Source organism: Sinocyclocheilus grahami, unplaced genomic scaffold (genome assembly GCF_001515645.1).
Source record: "Sinocyclocheilus grahami isolate Dianchi unplaced genomic scaffold, SAMN03320097.WGS_v1.1 scaffold747.1, whole genome shotgun sequence".
In the NCBI taxonomy this organism is placed as follows: domain Eukaryota; kingdom Metazoa; phylum Chordata; class Actinopteri; order Cypriniformes; family Cyprinidae; genus Sinocyclocheilus; species Sinocyclocheilus grahami.
In genome coordinates this window covers 1,372,719-1,397,813 of record NW_015505926.1, presented here as the reverse complement: position 1 = coordinate 1,397,813, position 25,095 = coordinate 1,372,719, and the positions used below count along the sequence as shown (strand labels likewise).

The 25,095-nt window shown below is 38.0% G+C and overlaps 2 protein-coding genes across 3 annotated transcripts; one reads left to right on the top strand and one right to left on the bottom strand.

Annotated features, from left to right (window-relative positions):
• Positions 1-1,626: 1,626 nt before the first annotated feature.
• cfap126 (cilia and flagella associated protein 126) lies at positions 1,627-3,338 on the bottom strand. 2 transcript variants are annotated; one of them, XM_016245168.1, is made up of 5 exons: positions 3,298-3,338; positions 3,138-3,200; positions 2,578-2,655; positions 2,271-2,468; positions 1,627-2,184 (listed from the first exon to the last, which is right to left on the bottom strand). In XM_016245168.1, exons 1-5 carry the CDS (start codon positions 3,322-3,324, stop codon positions 1,927-1,929), a joined length of 624 nt encoding a protein of 207 aa, XP_016100654.1. In that variant the 5' UTR covers positions 3,325-3,338; the 3' UTR covers positions 1,627-1,926. The 2 variants fall into 2 exon arrangements, with proteins under 2 accessions (XP_016100654.1, XP_016100655.1); XM_016245169.1 differs by lacking the exons at positions 3,138-3,200; positions 3,298-3,338 and adding an exon at positions 2,793-2,855.
• Positions 3,339-3,551: 213 nt separating this feature from the next.
• Positions 3,552-11,890, top strand: LOC107560943 (cyclin-related protein FAM58A). Its single transcript, XM_016245257.1, has 5 exons — positions 3,552-3,846; positions 4,007-4,190; positions 4,278-4,410; positions 6,233-6,451; positions 10,623-11,890. Exons 1-5 carry the CDS (start codon positions 3,729-3,731, stop codon positions 10,710-10,712), a joined length of 744 nt encoding a protein of 247 aa, XP_016100743.1. The 5' UTR covers positions 3,552-3,728; the 3' UTR covers positions 10,713-11,890.
• Positions 11,891-25,095: the final 13,205 nt, after the last annotated feature.

Here is a 25,095-nt window from a genome sequence, read left to right as displayed (position 1 = left end):
CACACCAACATGAAGCAGTCATGCCTTTTTAAATCTACACAAGTTACGCTTACATTATATGTAAAACGCACTAGACTGAATGATAAATGTATGCAATATAACAAAGAGTGAAAAATTTAAGGGGGTCTGAATACTTTCTGTACCCACTGTATATATTGAATAAAGTACATAGTTTTCTATCAGGTACAGTATTTGGCAATGGTGTTAAACTACTTTAATGACTCTAATTTGAGAACATTATTACATCTGATAATAACTGTTTTAGACATGACATACTCAGAAAAAAAAGTGGTAAGATTTTAAAGATTGTGGATATTTTTTGTCATGTCATTTTTGGTCAAACACTGTTGATTTGAATGTGTATTCTTTTGGCTATGATGACTGTTGGTTATATAAATATACATAACGGAGACTCTGAAACTGCGTTTCCACCTGTGTCTGAGTTACGTTGAAGTTTGCCACAGATATTACTACTGATCAGTTATCTTGTGAATAAACATTTTACCATTGTGATTTGACCATGCAGCTGTTTATTGTATGTTTATCAACAGAGAATGGAAAAATGTTTTAACAAGGGCCTTAATCTTTAGAACCCATGATGACTGACTTGGAGGGACTCTTAAAGGGATAGTTCACCCAAAAAGTATATTCTGTCATTATTTACCCTCATGTCACTCCAAACCTGCATGACTTTCTTTCTTCTGCAAAACACAAAAGCAGATATTTTGAAGAATGGTAACTGCACAGATTTGGAGACTACTGACTTCCATTGTTTAAACAAAACCGAGACACTTCTCAAACTATCTAATGCTCCAACAGAAAAAGAAAGTCAGCTTTGAAACGTATATGATGTATGAGTATATGATGACAGAATTTTGGTTTTTGGGTAAACGTATCCGTTCACCTTCATTTCCCCAAGCATTCAGTGTCTGCTCACAAAATCACTCATTGGCTTCCAAGCGCCAAAAACATAAACCGATTACTAGTGAATTAAGCTGATGTCGTGTCCTAGGGACAGGTGTGTCATTGTATTATTGAGCAAATAAACAAAAACTATTTAAAATCTCTTGCGATGTGGGCCTTAATCTTTAGAACCCATGATGACTGACTTGGAGGGACTCTTAAAGGGATAGTTCACCCAAAAAGTATATTCTGTCATTATTTACCCTCATGTCACTCCAAACCTGCATGACTTTCTTTCTTCTGCAAAACACAAAAGCAGATATTTTGAAGAATGGTAACTGCACAGATTTGGAGACTACTGACTTCCATTGTTTAAACAAAACCGAGACACTTCTCAAACTATCTAATGCTCCAACAGAAAAAGAAAGTCAGCTTTGAAACGTATATGATGTATGAGTATATGATGACAGAATTTTGGTTTTTGGGTAAACGTATCCGTTCACCTTCATTTCCCCAAGCATTCAGTGTCTGCTCACAAAATCACTCATTGGCTTCCAAGCGCCAAAAACATAAACCGATTACTAGTGAATTAAGCTGATGTCGTGTCCTAGGGACAGGTGTGTCATTGTATTATTGAGCAAATAAACAAAAACTATTTAAAATCTCTTGCGATGTTTTTTTTTTTTAAGAATATTATTCAAATACAGATATCAAGGTACTCTGATATATTTTCTGGCAATACTTGACCCCGCATTCAGTATTTCATCTAAGCAGATTCCATTACAAAAGCCATTGAGTAAAACTAATCAGCTTTAGCTTCATTGAAACAATTCAGTTAATGTGTTCTGACACACACATTAAAGTATGCACAAACAGAGAGCACGGTTATAAATCAATGGAACACAAAAATAATCATATCTGTAAAGTAAAAGTGTTTTTCAAAGAAGTGGTAGGCTTACGTAATGCCATTTCATGGAACAACTTTTATAACTGCCCATGCAGGGGATCTGATTATAAATGGTGTTATTTCTGCTGAGATGCTGGTCTGCTGTTCTGGGTTGGTGGTCTTAACTCAGCTTGGCTCTCTTGAGTGGCTGGTCTGGATGGAGCCTGTTGGCTGTGGTGACTTCCTGGTCTAGATAGGGTTTGGTTTTCGAGAAGGTTTACTGGGTTAGACTGGTCTTGGCTGTGATGTGATTTGGGCCTCTCTGGTTCATTTCGGTCTGGGTCACTCACTGGCATTTTTGACTCTTCTGCAGGCTGGTCCACATTTATGTTTTCCTATAAGCATATTGTTTAGTCAGAATTATTAAAAGCAATGTAATATAACACCATAGCATCATAAGTAGGAGATATTAAACACCCACCACATTGTTAATGGTTCTGTTTGTAGCCTGGCTGCCATCAGGGGCCTCATGAGTCTGGTTTGTGGCAAATTTCATCTGTCCCCAGGTCCTGAGGCGATCCTCGCCCTCTCGTGAACGGGCAGTGGGGTTTATGGAAGTAGGACTGATATACTGAGGTAAATCCCATGTGCCTTGGAATACTGGCCATGCACTTCCACTCTAATAATGAAATCATTTATAAATAGTCAAATGAAACTGCTGCAAAACGTTTTAAGCTTGGTAATTACATTTAAATTTCATGCAAGTCATGCAAATCATCAAAACAAACCTTTGTTCTGACACCAGGTAGAAGGTGGCCACGGTCTGTGGCTATAAATGTAGTGTGGCCTTCTGCTGCTGCTGGTCTCTTGAGGAACAAAAAGTAAATATTCCAAACGCAAGAATTTATAATATGAGCTACCGTTAGGCAATTATACTCTCCACCCAGTGCAATTTGTATAACTGCGTCCTTTAAATGAAAAAGGACTCGAAGTAAACATTTACCGTTGTGCCCTGTGCCCTGTTTGACTGACGTGCATGCTTCTGCATTTGCATGGTTCACTCATGGTGTTTGTGTAATGGAAATGCTCAGTAACAGTAAAGTGTACACTACAGTTCAAAGGTTTGGTTGCAAGATTGTTTTTGAAAGAAATAAATATTTTTATTAAGCAAGGATGTATTAAATTAGTCAAAAGTGACGGTGAAGATGATTTGTTTTCTATGAATAAAGAATTTCTATTTCAAATAAACGCTGTTCTTTTGCAAACATTTTTGTAAACGATTAAATTGACAGTTATTCGAGCTCAAACGGCTTTACCAATGAGACTGACTGTGTTAAGTTAACGTTACCTCTTTGAAGTGTTTTGGGATGGTCCAATTCTGGAGCTTTTGCGACTTAAAAGCATTTTCATACTGCAGAAAACACCATACATTTATTAAATACGTCAAGGTTATTCAATTATACAATAAAAAAATATATCAAATAGTAGAATAGTTACAATTTAAGCACCTGGTTTGCAGAGTAACTAGTCGACATCTTTCCGCTCGAATGTGTTGGCAGTGGTCTCCTAGCAACCACTCAAAATGATACTTTCAAATCAGTAGTTCACTTTTTCGTATTCTTTGACTCTTTAAAATGCTCACTTGTCAACGTGACTATTTTAAAGTGACAACTCATATATTATATGTTATATAATAGTTATATAAAAAATAATTATTTCTCTTTCCTTCAGCGCTCAGTTTACTCTTCCCGTGCGTGGGGGGCGCTAGAGATCATTGAGCTCTACGTTGCACACGCTAAACGATCCGCTGAAGGAAAGTCATTGTATTTGGATAACCAACTTATACAAATGGAGGAGTTGTTAAGTTTGTTGTACAAAAATGCATACGAACAACATTAATATATACTGAATAACACGCTTTGAAACTGTAAGCCGTAAAATGAGCAGGCAGGCGTCAGCATCTGGATCCGTCAATGAAGCGAGAGGCAGAAGAAGTGCTCAAGATGTGGAAGACTCCAAAACACACTTCAGAGTCTGTCGGTTTATCATCGAGGCTGGTATTTGCAGTTTTTCTGAAATGTTTAGAGATGTGTTTTAATCTCTCTAACTGTCGAAATTGTAACGTAAGGATGCTTGTTAGTTCATTCTCGTTATCCAAGGATGAATTGCTGTGCAGTTTGTGATCCCATGTGCATCCCGTGTTTTCCGCATCTGTAGGAGTGAAGTTAGGCATGAGATCTGTGCCCATGGCTACAGCATGTGTGCTGTATCACAGGTTCTTCCAGTCTGCCAGTCTGCAGGTCTATGAGCCTTACCTAGTGGCCATGTCTGCCATCTACCTCGCAGGCAAAGTAGAAGAGCAGCATCTCAGGACGAGAGATATCATCAATGTCTGTCACAGGTATGTATGAGAAAGGATATTAAGTCACAGTTTAGTTCTCAGAGTTCATGTATAGTAGGTCATTTCCTCTCTTTTTCTTTGATCCAGGTATTTTCACCCAGAGAGTGAACCAATGGAACTGGATGGGAAGTTTTGGGAGTTGAGGGACAGTATAGTACAATGTGAGCTCCTTGTCCTTCGACAGCTTAACTTCCAAGTGTCCTTTGAGCATCCACATAAGGTAATGTATGCAATGATTACCTTGTTCTCAAGCTTTTAAAATCGGTAATAAACACTTCAGTTTTTGAACAGTAACATTTTTAATGTTTTTTAAAGAATTCTCTTCTGCTCACCAAGCCTGCATATATTTGATCCAAAATACAGCAAAAGCAGTAATGTTGTGAAGTATTATTATGGAAATTAATACTTTTATTTAGCAAGGATGCTTTAAATTGATCAAAAGTGACGATAAAGACATTTATAATGTTACAAAAAAACTTCAGTATTTTCTTCTGCTGGGTTCCAGGTCATATGGGTTTTTCTGGTAACGAGAAAGCAGATATCACTGCAAAAGAAGCAATCAAACTGAATATTTCCGAGTGTCAAATTCCTTTTTGTGATGTCAAACCTGTGATAAACTCTTATATTAATGACATGTGGCTGATGGAATGGGATAAATGTCTTAAAAAGAAATTATATGAAACAAATCCTTGTTTTTTTCTAATTTTAAATCTAGGTATGGCCAAGATGTTTTTACAAGGTGTCTTTTAGTTCATACAAGATTTACACATGGATATTTATTAAAAGGTGAAGAACCACCATCATGCCTTACTTGCCAAACTAAAATGACTGAAACATTTTATTGGATTGTACTGTTTTTAATGTAAATAGACAACAGTTTTATTCAGAGGTGTGTCTAACTGATTTATTTAAAAATGTATCACCTGAATGTATTTTAGAATTTTTGTCTAGTGTACATCTGAAATGTCTTTTATAACCTTTTGTTAATTGTATACCTTGTATAATTTATTCAGAGATCGCCATGAAAATAGCCTTGATGCTGGCATGGCGTTAAAAAGTGAATACATAAACAATGTTACAAAAGATTTCTAATGCTGTTCTTCTGAACTTTCTATTCATCAAAGAAACCTGAAAAAATTCTACTCAGCTTTTTTCAACATAATAATAATAATAATAAATGTTTTTTGAGCAGCAAATTAGAATATTAGAATGATTTCTGAAGGACTGGAGTATTGATGATAAAAAGTCAGCTTTGAAATCACAGGAATAAATTACAATTTTAAATGTATTCAAATAGAAAGCAGTTATTTTAAATAATAAAAAAAACACAACATTACTGCTTTTACTGTATTTTGGATCAAATAAATGCAGGCTTGGTGAGCAGAAGAGAATTCTTTAAAAAACATTAAAAATCTTACTGTTCATGTTTGACTGTCAGTGTATCTGTTCTCCACAGAAAAGAAAAACTATAGGTTTTGAAAAACAATTTTTCCATTAATGGCTGCCAGTGAACATTTTGCATGAACGGTTTGCAAAAAGCTTATATAATATATACTGTGCCTTGTGTGCCAAACAATAAAATAGAAAATTATTAAAAAATATTGCTCTGCTGCAAACAATTTACAGTAAAAAAAAAAAACTTTTGTGAATTTAAATACTTTTAAATTAAAATTTTGAATTTAAATTGTATATATATACCCAAAACTAATGAAATGAGTAAAGCACAGCAAAATGACTACAGATATAAATGAAAACTGTATAAAAGTATAAAAATAAAAGGTAATGCAAAATATTAATTATAGTTAAAACTCTTATAGTATGTAAGTGCTCTAATACTGCTTTAAAGTGGCATCACTGGCAGAGGTTCTTTATGCACAGTGTCAAGACTCAATGAATCTATTATTTTCATTCTCGATTGAAAAAAATTTAATCCATTATATATTGTAAACTTACTCTCATCTTTGTACCTTCTCTAACTAATGCTGTCCAAAGTTTAATTGTATTTTGCTCCATCTAACAAACTTAATTTTGCTGTGTCCCAGTACGTGCTGCACTACCTGCTCTCTGTGAGGAGTCTTTTGAATCGCCACGCCTGGTCACGAACCCCCATCGCAGAGACAGCCCTGGCTGTATTAAAAGACAGTTACCATGGCTCTGTGTGTGTCCGCCATAAGCCTCAACACCTTGCCCTCACCTCCCTCTATCTTGCTCTCCAGACATATGGAGTGCAGCTCCCCAGAGGAGAACTGGAGTGGTGGCAGGTAGGAGGGTTTTTTTTTTTTTTTACAGTTTCATGAGGAGAAAAACAAAAAATGTCCAGGCAGCATTTGGGTCATGCTGAGTTTGCATTGAGTCACCGAGACTGAACGTTGACTAGTTTGAGTCTCACCGGTGCCAGAGCCGGATCAGGCATCAATCGAGCCACGATTGCAGTAACCTTTAGAGTGCGGGAAGTAGTTACCATGGCAATAAGGGCACCTAATGGCTGCTGCCTGGTCTGAGAGAAATAACATTGTCTTTCACACAAGTTGTGTTCCCTTGGTGACATCCTAAAGTAATATTTAAAAAGAATCAAACCTTTTAATACATTTCAGAGTCTCTTAAAACCACTTGCTTAGCTTCAGTTTCCTAGAATTGTCAAGTGCCATCACTAGAATCCAATAGACTTAGGCCAAATCCCATTTCTACCCCTTAGCCCTTCCCCTTTCTCTTTTGGTTGGAGGGGTAGGGGTAGCCCTTCAAACGAAGATTTTTCGGGACCACACTTCAAACGAAGGGGTATGAATTATCTCAGTGTAAACCGGCTTCAGCGGCAACATGGCTGCCCGAGCAAACAAAAAGACACATAGATGTAAGCATTTTTGACATTGATAAAGATTTTAATGAAAAGTAATCATTTGTTTTATGTCACATTCAATCAAGAAATGTTTGCAAAAAATTGCTAAAGTTTGCTAACATCATATCATTACTGCACAATAGTACCACAACATATTTTCATGTCTGATCAGGGTGATAACCAACGTAGACATTGAGGGGGCTAGTCTCCCCAATAATTTGACATCGCTAAACCCTTTTCTCAAATATAGATTTTTCTCAATTCGAGAGAGAGAGAGATAAAAGTTACATGTATGCACGTCTGTGCGTTTATCTTTTTAGAGTGAGTTAACTTCAAAAACAGCGATTTTATCTTCTCGTTGCTGGAAAATATAATGTAGCGATTCAGTATTTAAACTGTTATTAATAAAAGTCGTGGGGCAGCGTTGACAAGTTTCTTTTCTCCTGGATGTGTGAGCTGCGCGATCTCTGATTTAAAGTGGCATCACTGGCAGAGGTTCTTTATGCACAGTGTCAAGACTCAATGAATCTATTATTTTCATTCTCGATTGAAAAAAATTTAATCCATTATATATTGTAAACTTACTCTCATCTTTGTACCTTCTCTAACTAATGCTGTCCAAAGTTTAATTGTATTTTGCTCCATCTAACAAACTTAATTTTGCTGTGTCCCAGTACGTGCTGCACTACCTGCTCTCTGTGAGGAGTCTTTTGAATCGCCACGCCTGGTCACGAACCCCCATCGCAGAGACAGCCCTGGCTGTATTAAAAGACAGTTACCATGGCTCTGTGTGTGTCCGCCATAAGCCTCAACACCTTGCCCTCACCTCCCTCTATCTTGCTCTCCAGACATATGGAGTGCAGCTCCCCAGAGGAGAACTAGAGTGGTGGCAGGTATGATTTTTTTTTTTTTTACAGTTTCATGAGGAGAAAAACAAAAAATGTCCAGGCAGCATTTGGGTCATGCTGAGTTTGCATTGAGTCACCGAGACTGAACGTTGACTAGTTTGAGTCTCACCGGTGCCAGAGCCGGATCAGGCATCAATCGAGCCACGATTGCAGTAACCTTTAGAGTGCGGGAAGTAGTTACCATGGCAATAAGGGCACCTAATGGCTGCTGCCTGGTCTGAGAGAAATAACATTGTCTTTCACACAAGTTGTGTTCCCTTGGTGACATCCTAAAGTAATATTTAAAAAGAATCAAACCTTTTAATACATTTCAGAGTCTCTTAAAACCACTTGCTTAGCTTCAGTTTCCTAGAATTGTCAAGTGCCATCACTAGAATCCAATAGACTTAGGCCAAATCCCATTTCTACCCCTTAGCCCTTCCCCTTTCTCTTTTGGTTGGAGGGGTAGGGGTAGCCCTTCAAACGAAGATTTTTCGGGACCACACTTCAAACGAAGGGGTATGAATTATCTCAGTGTAAACCGGCTTCAGCGGCAACATGGCTGCCCGAGCAAACAAAAAGACACATAGATGTAAGCATTTTTGACATTGATAAAGATTTTAATGAAAAGTAATCATTTGTTTTATGTCACATTCAATCAAGAAATGTTTGCAAAAAATTGCTAAAGTTTGCTAACATCATATCATTACTGCACAATAGTACCACAACATATTTTCATGTCTGATCAGGGTGATAACCAACGTAGACATTGAGGGGGCTAGTCTCCCCAATAATTTGACATCGCTAAACCCTTTTCTCAAATATAGATTTTTCTCAATTCGAGAGAGAGAGAGATAAAAGTTACATGTATGCACGTCTGTGCGTTTATCTTTTTAGAGTGAGTTAACTTCAAAAACAGCGATTTTATCTTCTCGTTGCTGGAAAATATAATGTAGCGATTCAGTATTTAAACTGTTATTAATAAAAGTCGTGGGGCAGCGTTGACAAGTTTCTTTTCTCCTGGATGTGTGAGCTGCGCGATCTCTGATGTGTTTGTTTGTGTGTGTGTGTGTGTGTGTGTGTGTCAGTAAGCAGCGCATTAATATAGAATGGTAATTAAAGGCTCTAATGCACACTAGTATAGGTGTGTCTATTGTAGGAGCTAGACAACGTATGATGACGTGTAACGGTGTAGTAGTGGTGTCCCAATTCTTAGGGGAATATTTTCACCCCTACCCCTTGACACTCTGTTTCAAGGGACAAGGGGAAGGGGTATAAAATAGAATTGGGATTGGGCCTTATGGTGTGTTCACACCATGGGCATTGCTAGGCCATTTTTATGGGGCTATAGCCCCCCTAAAATGATTATCTTAGAATCGCCCCACCACACCAGACGCGATGCGAATATGCGCATGGCGTCACTTGCTCTAGATTACTCTCGCGGGATGTTTTTCGTGTCACTCGCGCAAATTAAAACATGGCACGATCAACCATGCTGGAGATAACTACAATTGCTGTTTTGTACCTGTTGTCAAAAAGTCCCAAATACAATGGAAAGCCAAACGCCGACGTGTCTGGGTTCACAGCACCATCCAGAGGAGGATGAGTAACATTAGGATCCTCCATTAATGTGTGTGTTACATTTTACTTTTATGTGTATATACACTGATATTACTATTATTTTTATTATTGATAGCAGCATCTCTGTAGCCATGCTAATAACATACAACTACCACTAAAACTGATTTTAATTGTTTTCTATGCTCCAGACCTATATAATAACAGATGGCTGCAATAATGCTCTCTTCTATTGTCTGATTCATATGGACATGTCAAGAAACTCTTCGCTGATTGGCTTGAGCAAAATATCCTCTCCAGACATCACTATTGGCCATTACTGTATAATTAATTATTGGTTATTATTAAATATAATAATCAGCACACTAGAGCAAGTGACGCCATGCGCATATTCGCTTCGCGTCTGGTGTGGTGGGGCGATTCTAGGGAAGTCGTGGCCTAATGGTTAGAGAGTCGGACTCGTAACCCAAAGGTTGCGGGCTCGAGTCTCGTACCGGCAGGGATTGTAGGTGTGGGGAGTGAATGTACAGCGCTCTCTTCCACCTTCAATACCACGACTGAGGTGCCCTTGAGCAAGGCACCGAACCCCCAACTGCTCCCCGGGCGCCGCAGCAAAAATGGCTGCCCACTGCTCCGGGTGTGTGTTCACTGCTATGTGTGTGCACTTTGGATGGGTTAAATGCAGAGCACTAATTCCCAGTATGGGTCACCATACTTGGCCACATGTCACGTCACGTCACTATCAAAATTTTCATATCATATGGGCATTCCATCTGAGGCTGGAACTAGCAGAATTTAGGTTTTTAGTACTTTCATGAAATAACAAATATTTATAAATCTAGTTCAATGAATGTACCATTTTTCCTCATCTTTCTCTCTCCTTTGTTGGGTTTCCTGTTTACAATGACTTTTTAAATGGGTATTTCAGGTAAAAATGTATCCACAACAAGTCCTCTTAGAGGAAATTGAAATAGGAAGCAGCTGTTTTCTCTAGACTGCGAAAAGTACACATCTACAAGAGATTAGACTCTATTATTAGTTGCCTCAGAACTAATATTTAGTTGTCATCTCAAATATAGCGTGCAGATCAACTCTGCAATCTGCATTGATGTTTTGGTTGTTTTCCTGCAGGTTGTTTGTGCAGACATCACCAAGGCTCAGATTGAGACCATCATGAGTGAATTACTGCAGCTCTATGACATGGAGGCCAAGTGTACCTGAGAGACAAAGAATGAAGCGGGTACTAAAGCACTGACGCGGAAACCAACACCTTCAACTGTAGCTGTATCTGACCATCATCTTAACACATGCATTGAACCCTCTATCTCCTGATGTTGTGATGTAACCTAATGAGCTCTACTTGTTAATTACATTTCAGAACATGAAGGTTTAGATAGGCTCATCAAGAATGATGAGAGGAATTTACATATAGGAGCAGGCTTTGTAAGTGACGCTATGAAAACCAGACTTTAGCCACACCTCATCAATCAATTCCCAGCCACAGACCTACTTTCTTCTCCTACCTTGTGCTATTTTTCCCCCTAAAAAGGGAGAGAGAAATTGCAAAAGAGATGGAATAGCTGGTTGAAGGAAGAATGAAACAAAAGAAGAGCCATCCTGTCCCCAGAGCTAAATTCTGAGGTGAACGCTAGATCTGAGCCATTTCTTTTATATTTTCTAATTTAATTACTCTCCTCCTCTCCCTACAGAACTTGTCCCGGTAGGCTTCTTTATGTAACTCCTTAAAGCAGTATTACTGTATGCTGTAAAGCAAAGCACCACAGTTTTATTAGACACCAGACTTCTATTTCAAACTTCAAAAACAACACTTCACTGACGTAAACTTTTCATAATCAGCTAAAGATGAACATGAACTGACAGGTTCATTCTAAGTCTATATTTAAAAATGTAATTACGAATAAAAAATTTTTGCACTAATGCTTTTTGAAACCGAACCTTTAAATAGTCTTTCTTTGTAGTTTTTTTTTTTCATCTATGATGTTCTACTTGAAATTTCTGGATCTAGTTAGGTCAGGACATTGCTCTAGAGTGGATCTTAAGTTACTATGGCAACTGCTATTGTGGAGGGAGCCTTTGAAACATACAAATGTAAGACTCCATTATAGCACACCTGTCAAGCTCAGCACATCAAATAATTGCAGTCGGGGAAATGTACTAATTTAGTCATTATTTACCAAATCAGTCATTGCTAACATGTTAACCAGCTGTTTCCCCTGTAGCTTACTGAATTGTGTTGACCAGTGACTGCAACTGCTGTTTTAAGAGTTTTCTTTGGCATCAGGTTTCAGTCATCTAGATCTTGAAAAAAACAAACAAACTAGGATTTAAAATCACTATGATTTAGAAATAGTGTATTTAATTGCTCTTAGGATATTATAACTGTGGCTATTTGTTTGCATAACCAAATTTGTTATATGGTTAAATTTGTTAACATTTGGTATCGTGCACTAACGATTTTATTGCATTTATTCATATTGATTAATGTTAATTTCTACATCAACTAACATTTTTAATGTATAATAGAATATTATATAATAGTATATTGATTAATTAATGCTGTAAAAATCTGTTTTTTGTTAGTTCATGATACATAATGCATTAAGAAATAACTTACTGTAAAATGTTAGTTATTTTACAATTCGCCCTATCGTTTATTCATCCATCGATGCAGATTGATGAATTTCCTTTGCGGTAAGCAGTTTTATGGATTATATTTGGGAAAAATATCTAAACATTCCTGCTTCTCTCTCCCTCTCCTTGCCACACGCACACAGTTACGTACACACATCTCTCAGCAGGCAGGCCCTAATGCTGGGCATCATGAATTATGGAGAGGGTACATGTGCAGCCGGATTCTCTTCCATCAATAAAACATCAGCATGGCCCTCACTATGGGATAGAGTGCTGGGAATAGGAAGGATGGGATTGATTGTGACTCTAACCTTACTCTCTTTGCCATCTCTCTTGGTTCTCTTCTTTCAATCTGTGTCCCCCATTCTAAGATTTTGTCCTGTGTAAAAGCAAGCCTCTTTGTTGCATTCTTGGCTCTGTGATTTTCTCTCATGGTGTTCATCTCGTAGTCTTTAATCTCTTTCTCTTTCCTGTCCTTTCTCCTCACTGCCTCACATTACAGATCACTCCAAACTCTTTTCTCCCATTCAAGGTTACTCTATTAACATTCCTCTTTTCCATTTTCCTGTAATGGTACTGGATGAAGTATGTTTTTTTTTCATAATTCTGGAGCTTTTTTAAATAATCAAAACTGATTTGAAAAAAAAAAAAAAGATTTAAAATGTAGGTTCTTAAAGGAACATTTCACCCCAAAATGAAAATTGTCATAATTTACTTACCCTCATGTCGTTCCAAACCTGTATGACTTGCTGCCTATGTGGAATATTTATGAAATGTATTTATTTATTTTGAATTTTTTTTTAATCCATTTAGTGAATGTCAAAATGAGTCCAATTTTTTTTGTATTAGCCACTGTTTTTGTAACACATTTATTATATGGTTAAATGCATTAACCTAATGCATTCAGCACAAGGCGCTAACAATTTTATAATTTATTAATCTAGGTTAATTTTATTTTCTACATATACATTTTTTATATTTCAAGTTTGTTTTTTATACGGAACAAGAAAGAACATGTTTTGAAGGAAAAAAGTCTGCTTGGTTTTTGTCCACACAATAAAAGTCAATTTAGTCCAATGTTATTTTGAACCCCATTGGCTTTCTTTGTATGGACAAAAACAGTATTTCACAATATCTGCTTTTGTGCTTAGCTGAAGAAATTGAGTCATACAGGTTTGTAGCAACATGAGGGGTGAATAAATTATGACAATTCTTATTTTATGGTGAACGAGCCATTCAACCTGCAAATCACTGCATCCTTGAGCCAGAACGATAGTTCTGTGTCATGCCTCAAATTGTTAAGTTTCTCAACCTGCAAACAACCCATTCCCCCCTAAGAATATTCCCGGACTTGCTCCCATTTTGGAAGTACTACAATATCTGTTGCAGACCAAACATGCAGCGTTTTTCTCTTCTTGACATCAGAACTCCTGCCAGAGTTGGGAGTGCAGCCAAATCAATCAACTCTCAGAGAGGCAAACTATTGATGTTCAATTCAGAGAGTGCTTAAGAAAAGCTAAATGAAAGTGTTGTAATGTATATCTTTGTATTTACAGCATAATGAGCAACAGAAAGAAGTGCAAGGGGATTAGAAACAAGAGTAGTTACAGGTAAAAATTGCACTAGAAATGGGATGATTAGCCAAGGGACCATTTAAAGGGATAGTTCACCCAAAAATGAAAATTTGTCATCAATTACTTAGCCCCATATTATCTCAAACTTGTATGACTGACTTTTGCCTGTGGGAAAACAAAGATATTTTAAAAGAGATTCAATGTTGTTTTTGTCCATACAGTGAAGGTCAGTGGGGTCTAGTTTTGTTCTTTTTGTTCATTGTATAAACAAAAACAGTTCTTTTGTGTTCCACTGAAGAAAGAAAAGCATATATTTGGAACAACATGAGGGTGAGTAAATGGCAATTTTTATCTCTATAATTCTAGTCCGGAATTGTTTTCTGCTCAACCACTGCTGAAATAGCTGTGAAATGGTGAATGGTTCGAATCTAATCTCCATCCCAGAATAGAGAGCCTTTAGATGCAACAACATTCATGTTGAATCCTGGAGATGTGGGTTGGAGTTCACAGACATGGAACAGTTTCACTCGGCTAGCTTTTGGATGGAGTTCCTCAGTAAAGTGGCGAGATGTAACATGAGATTGGGCGGATTGCGTTTTTACTGACAGCGAGACTCCATCTGTTGGGTTGGGCTCCAAGGCTGGGATGCACTACCTGCAGGGCTAATGTACGGCAGCTCCCAGAGGGATAGTCATCTCCTAAACCCTCACCTCTGAATTATAGATACAACCCCTCATCTGAAACTTTCTCTTTACTTTCCCGGACGTGCCTCACAAATATTTCAGTGTGAGCAGTCTCGTGTGCACGAGTAGGGAAGAAAAAATGTGGTGTTGAAGAGTGTGCAATTGGAGGCATGCAAAATCAGCCAATACATGCTTTTTTTCTCATGTCGATTGCAAGGACAGTGAAACATGGATTGTCAGTTTAGACATGTCAGACTTCATCTTGGGAGTATATTATTGACAACTAGGTGCAACCTACCAAAAACTGTCATCCAATTCTTGGTATTTCCCTCTGTGCTTTCGAGTTAACGTGAACATCTGCTGAAGAGCATTTAGTGCCTGTGTGTATGTGTGTTTGCATATGAAGGCTTCAGGAGAGGCACACTTGAGCACTCGTCAGCACATAAAAGCTTTTTCTTGCTGGTCTGAGAGGCCTCCTGCATTAGGGCTATTAGATTTGAGCCCTGTAAGCTTGGAGACAGCTAGAAGATTACACCTGTGTGGGTGTGATGGGGCGTCTGAATTAATGAATTGAAAACACAACTTGAAAGTGAGACGTACCAGGGACACCAAGAGAATTATGGTCCAGATTTGAATCAAATGCACATCATAGAAAAACTGCTCCTCAGCTGTTTGCTGCTTTGAAGCAAAATTGCATAGTTTGCTATTAGATGCACTATCTATCTATCTATCTATCTATCTATCTATCTATCTATCTATATCTATCCAATAAAAGGAAAATATATATGGAAAAATTCACGCATGTATTTTACTAATTAAACATTTTCCTCTGGTTTCACAGACAAGGCTTAAGTCTAATCCCAGACTAAAATGTAATTCTGAGCCGTTTCAACTGAAAGAAACTTGCACTGGCTGATCTTAAAATATATCGGTGCCTTTATTTTGTCTAAAGAAGTTGCACACCAGTAATGTTTTTTTTTCTAAAGCACGTGCAAAAAATGACTTAAATGTCCTAATTGAAGTATAGCCTAATCCTGTTTTAGTCTAAGCCCTGTTTGTGAAACCAGGTTTTAAATGTATAAATATATACCTTATATATAGTTTGGTTATATCTAACTATCTATAGGGTATATAGAATATACACCCTACATGTGCTTTTATTTATTTTCTTTATGCTAGTGGACATGAACCCCTCAAGGACAAGTGTTTCTGCTTTTTTACCACTTTGTATTCAAGTTTATGTATTATTAAGTTAAGTTAATGAACCCTCCGTAAAAAAAACATATAACAGTTTATTGTGCAAAAAAAGTATATTTGTGGAAATATGCACAGTAAAAATTAACTCCTTTCAGTTTCTTGACCTTGAGCACTAGTCAACCCTGCTACCATCAACCTTATATGTTTGCATATGTAATTTTTACATTAATTTACATAATTTAGCTTGAGATGACAAAGTCGTTTCTTAGCACTTAAGACATTCGTTGTCTCATAGAATATTAAAAATTCTCAAATAAATTACTTAAAAGGCTAAATGGCACCTGTGTCGTGAAATGACCCAAAGCACCTATCGGTCCTGTTCTTGCATTAACTCGGAGGTTTGAACTCGGCGCATGTGGCATGTTGTGTGAGCTGACGTGATCGCACTGTAATGGAGCAGAGTAGGAGGGATTTGAGGGTGGGGATACAGAGAGAGAGTCTCCCCTCCTCCTCCTTTCCGTCCTCTCCATCCGCGCGCATAGCAGCCCGCGCGGATGCTGCGTCCACGGTCCTCAGCGCGCAGCTCAGCGAGGGGGCTCTCATCACACATCGCATAGAAAATCCAAATACCGCATCACCACGCTTCACCACCTCTTTGATTTACACGTTCAAGAAGAAGCGTAAAAAACAAGCAAAATACCTTTGCCTTTTTGATTCACTGGTCGGGACAGTCATCTCAAAACGATGTTTCCGTCTCAAATTTTTTTCCTCTGCGGAACCTCCATCTAACCAGGCAACAACTGCACTATTTTAGGATCCATCATCTCCATCCGTAGTAAACACACTGCTGAACACCTGGGAGATAAAAGACGACATGATAACAGCTACTGAGTGAATCCAGCCCTCTTGTGTTTCTCCAGGATAGCTATTCCCTTTTCCCAACAAACCACGACAATGTCCTTGAAGCATGGCCTGGTGAGTATCAGATAGTTACACCAATCAGGATGTGTTTGCCATGGTAACAGTTGGCAGTTCTCTCTGTCATACTGTTCAATTGTCCCTGCATGTTTTTCTAATGCAGATCTCTGTCATGTGTTTTGATAGCTGCCAAGCACGTAAAACTACTGCAGTGAAGCCTTAATGATCTATTAGTTGTCTAATTATTCACGTTTTCTTATCTATGAGGTGTTTTGTTGACTATTCACCATCGCTTGTCCTTTGGATTGTGTTGGACCGTATGACTTCCCAGGATGTTCTGACATTTTCCTGCACAGAAAATGTATCCTGTACTCTCATTTTGTTACACAATCAACAAAACCCACGCACATTTAGCTTATAGTTGTGTTGCTTTTGTGTGACATCTCTTTGAGCGTGTGTACCTCGCATTGGTAACCACACTGGTCACCTTGCGGAGGGGCATTGCGCTTGTTCCGGATGTGAGTGGCGCACCATCGTCTCACGAGCAGCATCTTCTCGCTATTAATTCAATTAACACCGCGAGCCGCTCACAAAACTAGAAAGAATCTCGTTTGGTTTGTAACTATTAGAGCCGTCACACTTATTTTTGCGTGAGGACCGGTCGCCCTCTGAAGGTGACCAGTAAAGGTCATTTTATTGTGGAAAACAGCGCGATGGGAAACACACCTGACTGATGGAGCTCGGTGTGGGAACTTCACCGTCTGAGTTGCTCAAGGTGCTCTTCTTTCATTTTCCTTGGCAACCGTGCTGACTTTTTTCTCCTTCCTGCTGCAAGGTGTGCGAGTATGCTGGGTGTGGGACAAGGAGAGGAGGGGTGGTTGTAGTCTCGCATGCCTCAGACAGCCTGGTGACCGTGTATGAGCCCGTAAATCTATACTCGACTCTGATTGGCCATTTACGTATGACCGTCAAAGCAGGATCCCAGTTCTGGGGGTTTACATAATTTCAGAGAGATTGAGACTGTTACACTGTGCTGTGTGGAGGCTAAAGAGACGTTTCAAACATTTACCAGTCACTAGTCACTACTGGCTGATCAATAATTTTAAACAAATTGATGGTTGTAGAGCAGCAGTTGATTCTCAGGCTAATCAATATACCAGGCTTCTTTGTGTTTGTGTGTTTGTCTGCTCAATTTAGGAGGGGGCCAGGCAGTGTTGTAAATTGGGCTGGCCAGTGAATTGTAACATCATCAGTTTAACCAATTACAAATGACCTACAGGGGTGAAATCAATCTCCTGACACTATCCTCCTGAGGTGACAACAGACTGAGTGTAAGAAGATGAAGAATTTACAGGACATCATTTTTGGGTAATTTTATGCCTGGCTTATTTGATTGGTAATCATGCTACTAAATGTTCAATGGCAAATTCTTATGCTTTATTTTATGTGTAACATTACACAAGCTTTTCTACACACACACACACACACACATATATATATATATATCCAATGTACTTTTCCTGGACTAATAAAGATTTTAAATAGGCCTATATTTAAGTTTCACAACTCATCCTTTCAGTGTGGTATGTAATTTTAATAGCATTTTTTTATATTTGACATTAATTTACAGTTTAGGGATACGTATTAGATTTGTAAACTTATTTCAAACACAAATGTGGGAATATTATGTCTAATTTTAATACATAAATCAATGAGTTAAAAATAATTATGAAAAAAGTATGCCCTTATTTATATGTATGGCTATAGATTTTCTCATTGAACAGTACAATTTCAGTTCATGCAATGGTGTTGCCCATTAAGGCTGTTGCTTGACTGTTTTTGATTCCCTCATTGTGAGTAACTTTATATCTTTTAGCATTGCATTCGTCTTATACAAAAACTTGGAAACTTTACTACAGAAAGAGGAAAGAGTTGTTGGTGCTCCAGTTCTCTGTCCAGGTTGCCCCAGTTTGAATGCTGTTGTTGCAGCAATAAGGAAAGTCGACCCAGAAGATGTCTGGACAAAACTGCAGCCACACTCAGTCTTATATGGATAAATTTATGTAAAAATTTGTTAATTTATCATTTTAGTTATAATTTTAACAAATATATCTATTTTTTGTCATTTTAACAAAAAAACAAAAACAAACAGAAAGCCAGCTGTAACATCCAGTGGACAAGGATTGAAAATCAATATACATATGTACTCTATGGACATTCATATGACAATGATGCTTTCTGCAGAGCGTGTGGAGTTGCGAATACGTCTTGACACATGAATGGCAGTGCTGATGCTAGGTCAGATAACATGTGCATAGACCAGGACATGGTGAAAACAAATGACCCATGGGATGGCGGTTCATGGTTAGATTTCATCTCCATGAGATAAAAATGTCTCTAGCCTGTTTGCAACACACAAATAGAACAAGAATCATCCCATCCTTGTGCATTCAGTCAACATCGCACAAATGTCTGGGCCATGAGCAGGTATTTAGAATCAAAGTCGAGCAGCTTATGTTACTCCCTACAGGCTCTTACGCCATTGCAGTCCATGACTCGCTTTGAAAGCCTGAAACCAGTGTAACGAATACAGGCCACTGCAGTGAAAGTGGATGGGAGGAGGTAAAAATGGAAGAGCAAAGAACAGATGGACAAACGGAATAAGATTGAAGATAATGGAGTGTGTGTGGAGGGGGTTGGAATCCTATAAACTTATAAAGAGAGAAGGTAATGTTCACTTACAGTAGCATGCGCTGAGTGGTTTTGTGCCCACATGAGAAGATAAGGGAGACATAATCATAAATTAGGTAATTCAAGCAGGTATTGTTGTTGGGGAACGCGCATAAAAAAGGTCAGAAATCACCAGTGAGCCTAGCAAGCTAATATCACATCCCAGCTGTTGCAGCTACAGCTCTTGTAAGTGTTATGTCAAACAAGTATGTGAATGACAGTAAAAAAAGTATATTATCCTACATTCAATCACCAGTGTTCAGAGTCATTGTGACCCAAGGCTTTTTCTCCCAGTGAGTTGCTGCCTTTTCTTAATTATTAGCTTACAGCATATTCCAGAGGGATTGTGTCTGCTATGTCCTACTCCGTCACTTTGGCAAAATCACCTTTTTCTCTCCCTCAGTATGACAGCACCTTCATTACCGCCACTGTGTTTGATCCCGTTAGTAAAGCCCTGTCAGCAGCAGGCCTGCAGGCCTCTGTGCTGTATTTACCCTTGTCACTGAGACACTACATAAACAGGGAGCTCATGGAAGGAGAGTTTATTTTCTGCTCTTTAAAAAAAAAAACTACTGGTTGACAATTAGATGTGTCCTGTAAAGTGTAGCTGAATTTGTCATTCTGCTGAAATAACTCAAGAGTTGTCTGTCCGCTTACATCAAAGCAGCATAGGCCTGGAATGATTTTTATCTTTTCCTTTTTTATTCCCTCTATATCATTTGTCTTTGTTCGTTTTTTAGAAACTGAACAGAGGGACATTTTTTCTGATTAAAGAAACTCAATGACAGTAAATTAGTGTCGTGGATGTCATTTGATAAAGTGGTCATATGATGCGATTTAAATTTTTCCTTTCTCTTTGGACTGTTACAAGCTCTTGGTGCATAAAGAAGATCTGTAAAGTTGCAAAGACTAAAGTCTCAAATCCAAAGAGATATTCTTTATAAAATTTAAGAGTCAGCCACGCCTACCTAAAACGGCTCGTTCTAACACGCCCGCACATATCTACCTCACTAATGTGGGAAGATTTGCATAACGCCGCCCAAATGTTCACACAAAGAAAGAAGGCGTAACTTTTATTCTCGTTGTAGTTTTGTTGTTGCCGCCGCCATGTCGTAAAGACGCTGTGTGCTTCGTTGTAAAAGCGAAACTACTTTGTTTGACCTTCCAAAAATGGACACGACTAGGAATCAGTGGTTAAGTTGTATTTACAACACTGTTCCAGAACACTTCAACCGAAATATTCGGATGTGTGCTGCACATTTTATGGAGGACTGTTTACTGATCCTGGGAGAGTAGACTACAATGCCGGCTGTTCTGACTCAAAGACTGTACGTCTTTTATATTTAAAGAGTTTTTATATTTTATATATTTAAAGCGAGTTTTTGGGCAGTGTAGAGTAGGGCTTATTGTTTGTCATTTCTCCGATCACAAATACAGACATGGTTTATTGGATTTATGTTTAAGCGGCGCGATGCAACGCAACGCGTAAAAACACAGTATAAGTCATTATAATCCATAATTATGTCCCCACTGGATGCAACGAATGCCTCGTTTTTAATGGGTTTTCATGTTTCTAAATCATCGCTCCAGCCTGACAAGGCATCATCACAATGTGGCAAGGGGGGTAACATTTCCGACTCACGCTTGAGGTATTCGGCCAATCACAACGCACTGGATAGCTGGCCAATCACAGCACACCTCGCTTTTTCAGACCGATGAGCTTTGTAAAAATCGAGCGTTTCAGAAAGGCGGGGCATAGAGGAGAAACAATAATGTACAGTATGTGGAAAATAATGTTTTTTTTTTTACCTTAAACCGCATAAACATTTCATTACACCAAATACACAAAATACTATTCTTTTTAGCAGCATCATATGACCCCTTTAAAGTGACAGTCCACCAAAAAATGTAAGATCTGGAAACAGTTAGTTACCCGCAAGACTGCTAAAGAGATATTTAGCAGACTGTCCAAGCTGCTCTTTTTCATACAGTAAAACTGGATTGGGACCGTAGCCTGTAAAAATGGATGGACGAAATGTCTCCACTTTCTTCCACTGTAGTAAAGTGAAGCCAAAACATCCCAGTATGGCCACTATCATCTTCAAATAAGTGTCATTTGGAGCCAACTGAATGGGGACAATTTCATTGTATGGAAAGGAATAGTTTGCACAACTTGCTAAATACCTCCTTTTGTGTTACCTAGAAGAACAAAGAAAATTCTGACATCAGTTGCTCACTATTATGCTGTTCCAAACATGTACGATTTTCTTTATTTCCAAGTTGCAGTAAACCTGGATGGGGACCAGAGACAGTTTTGGTCCCCATTCACTTTCATTGTATGGAAAAGAGCATCTTGCATAAAATGCTAAATATTTTTTGTGTGTTCCACAGAAGAACAAAAAGTCACAGCACACCAAAAAAAGAAAATTCTGACATCAGTTACTCACCATCATGTTGTTCCAAACCTGTAAGATTTTCTTGCATGGAACACAAAAGGAGATATTCAGCAGTATACAAATATTCCATACATTTAAACTGGATAGGGACCAAAACTGTCTCCACTTTCATTGTTTGGAAAAGAGCAACTTATGCAATATGCTAAATATCTCCTTTTGTGAGTCATACGAGTTTGGAAAAACATGAGCGTGAGTAAACGATGACAGAATTTACATTTTTTGGGTGAATTTATCCTTTAAGGCATCTCATGTCTGTTCAGATTCAGTTTATTTATACTCTAAAAGCTTCTTTCCTTGAGGCCTATTTTAATCTGCCTCGTTCACAATAGTCTCATACAACTGGTGTTCATATTTGTTTTTATTTGGTAGGTGTTGAGGGAATATGTGTCTTTTTTCCCATGGAAACTGTCATGGCTTGTTAAACAAGTCATTTCAGCTGACGTCTGAATGCGAGTGGACGGAAGTGCGGCTAAACTACTTCGCTCAGTGGTTGGGGTGTGTGTTCAGACTCTGTCAGTGGCTTGTCTCTGTAATAAGAGTGAAGTGAGCAGCACACTGACTCATAAACCCTTGCTTGCTTTTTTTTTTTTTTTTGCTGCAGACATCTTGATTTTGAATGTTGGCAGTTAACAAAGTAATCTCCTGCATTGTTTCACAGTGCCAGATCACTGGCTCCTGGTGTGATAGACTGGTGTGGCCCTTATTTAATGTTTGAATATGGGTTAGTTTCTTCTAGCTTTAGGGGGTTGTGTTTGTGTGTTTGTGTGTGTCTGTGCCCGTGAGTGGGTGTGAGCGCAAGTACGTCTCTGTTGGTTACTTAGACACATTACATAAGGCGCTGAACAATTTATGTAATGTTGGCCCCTCTGTCTCTCCCTTTTAACTTTAGCAGTTTGGGTTGGAGCGCAGTAGTCAGGGCCAGTCTGGGCAAGGCAGACCTGGGAAATCTCAGTACGCTATCAACAGTGTCTTACCGAATGGCACTAGAGCACACTTGCTGAAAGGTTTGGGAAAACACAGATCAATATGAATATTCAGCATAATCTCCAGACCATCTGCCTCCTGCACACTGAACATAATTGCATGGTTAAGCAGTCTCTTGGTGAGGGAAATCTGGGGCTGCTTAGACCTGGAAGTGAATGTGTCTGATGCCAGCAAGTGGCTTCAAAAGATGCAAATGTGCTCGAGCACATATCTTCCACAAAAAAATAAAAAATCTGACCAGGCCCAGGTAGAATCTGCTGCAATCTGATTGGCTGGCTTTCATGTTCAGAGGCTACCGTATTGATGCAACAATTGCTTTTGATTTGCAAGGTTAGTGGCATTAGAGTTATGCTTAATGCAGTTAATTTCTGCATACACTAAAAATGTTTAGGGTCAGTAAGTAAAATAAATACTTTTATTGAGCAATGATGCTTTAAACTGATCTAAAAATACAGTAAATAAATTTATAAAGTTACAAAAGATTCCTATTTCAAATAAATGCTGTTCTTTTGAACTTTCAAATGTATTGCATTTTGAAAAATGTATCACAATATTAAACAGCACAACTGTTTTTGTCATTGATAATAATAAAAATGTTTTTTTGAAAATCACTGTAATAAATTATATTTTAAAATATATTAAAATATAAAAGTTATTTTAAATTGTAATAATATTCATGAGTTTTTTTTCTTATTTTAACTGTATTTTTGATAAAATAAATGTAGTATTGGTGAACACTTCTTTCAATTTAACAATGTTTATTAATTTTGGATGGACAGACATCCTCCTGTAGTCTGTACAACCATTAATGGAGGAGACAGTCTCACCACTGTTATCGTTTTTTTTTTTATTTGTATGTCTTTTTCAGATGACCCCTGGCTCTAAAACATAAAAATTTAACTATGGTTGGTCACATTACACATGCTCAGACTGTTTTCCCATCTTAGTAGGTGGTTCTTGGTCAGAATAAGCTGCCATTAAGACAAGACTTTTTGCTATCCTGTTCGGGTACATGAAACTAACACATTCTCAGTTTGCTGTATGTTCATACATGATACATTTTTTTGGATAATTTGCTTTCAGCTACAAATAAAAGCATAGTACGCTCAGCTTCGTTAACACATTTTACTATGTTTAAATCAATTCCTCCACCAAAACTAATGCATAACAGGTGAAAAATTCTGATTCTGTCTGGGCCTGCACGTGACTCCTGATTATCTCTTGACTGTGCAGAACCTTCCTGTTGTGCATATATGCAGTGCACCAGAGAAGAAGAAAGGAGGGGGAAAGGAAGGCTGGGGTTAGTGAGTCAGCATGAGAATGATGACACCCTCTATGTCACTCCTGCACATTACCTGCCCTATCTGCCTACACACATACTCACACAGCACGCTGCATACCCCATACTCATCACCATATAAGCAGTCTCGCATAGTCAGACTTTGACTAAACGGCATATAGCCTGGTCCACATCGCAGCTTCTTCTGCACAAGAACAAATAACTTACACAGGAAGATCGTCTGACTGACATGACCAAAAAAAGCAAATGAGCTAACCAACCACAAGTTCATTTGCTTGGACCACAAAACCAGTCTTAAGTCGCTGGGGTATATTTTTAGCAATAGCCAAAAAAACATTGTATGGGTCAAAATTATCGATTTTTCTTTTATGCTAAAAATCATTAGGATATTTAAGTAAAGATCATGTTCCATGAAGCTATTTAGTAAATGTCTTACTGTAAATATATTAAAACTTAATTTTTGATTAGTAATATGCATTGCTAAGGACCTTTTTTGGACAACTTTAAAGACGATTTGCTCAGTATTTTGATTTTTGTGCACACTCAGATTCCACATTTTCAAATAGTTGTATCTCAGCCAAATAAAGATCGTCTGACTGACATGACCAAAAAAAGCAAATGAGCTAACCAACCACAAGTTCATTTGCTTGGACCACAAAACCAGTCTTAAGTCGCTGGGGTATATTTTTAGCAATAGCCAAAAAAACATTGTATGGGTCAAAATTATCGATTTTTCTTTTATGCTAAAAATCATTAGGATATTTAAGTAAAGATCATGTTCCATGAAGCTATTTAGTAAATGTCTTACTGTAAATATATTAAAACTTAATTTTTGATTAGTAATATGCATTGCTAAGGACCTTTTTTGGACAACTTTAAAGACGATTTGCTCAGTATTTTGATTTTTGTGCACACTCAGATTCCACATTTTCAAATAGTTGTATCTCAGCCAAATATTGTCCTATCCTAACAAACCATACATCAGTGGAAAGCTTATTTACTCAGATGATATATAAATTGCAATTTCAAAATATTTAGCCTTATGAATGGTTTTGTGGTCCATGGTCTCTCTCTCTCTCTCTCTCTCTCTCACACACACACACACACACA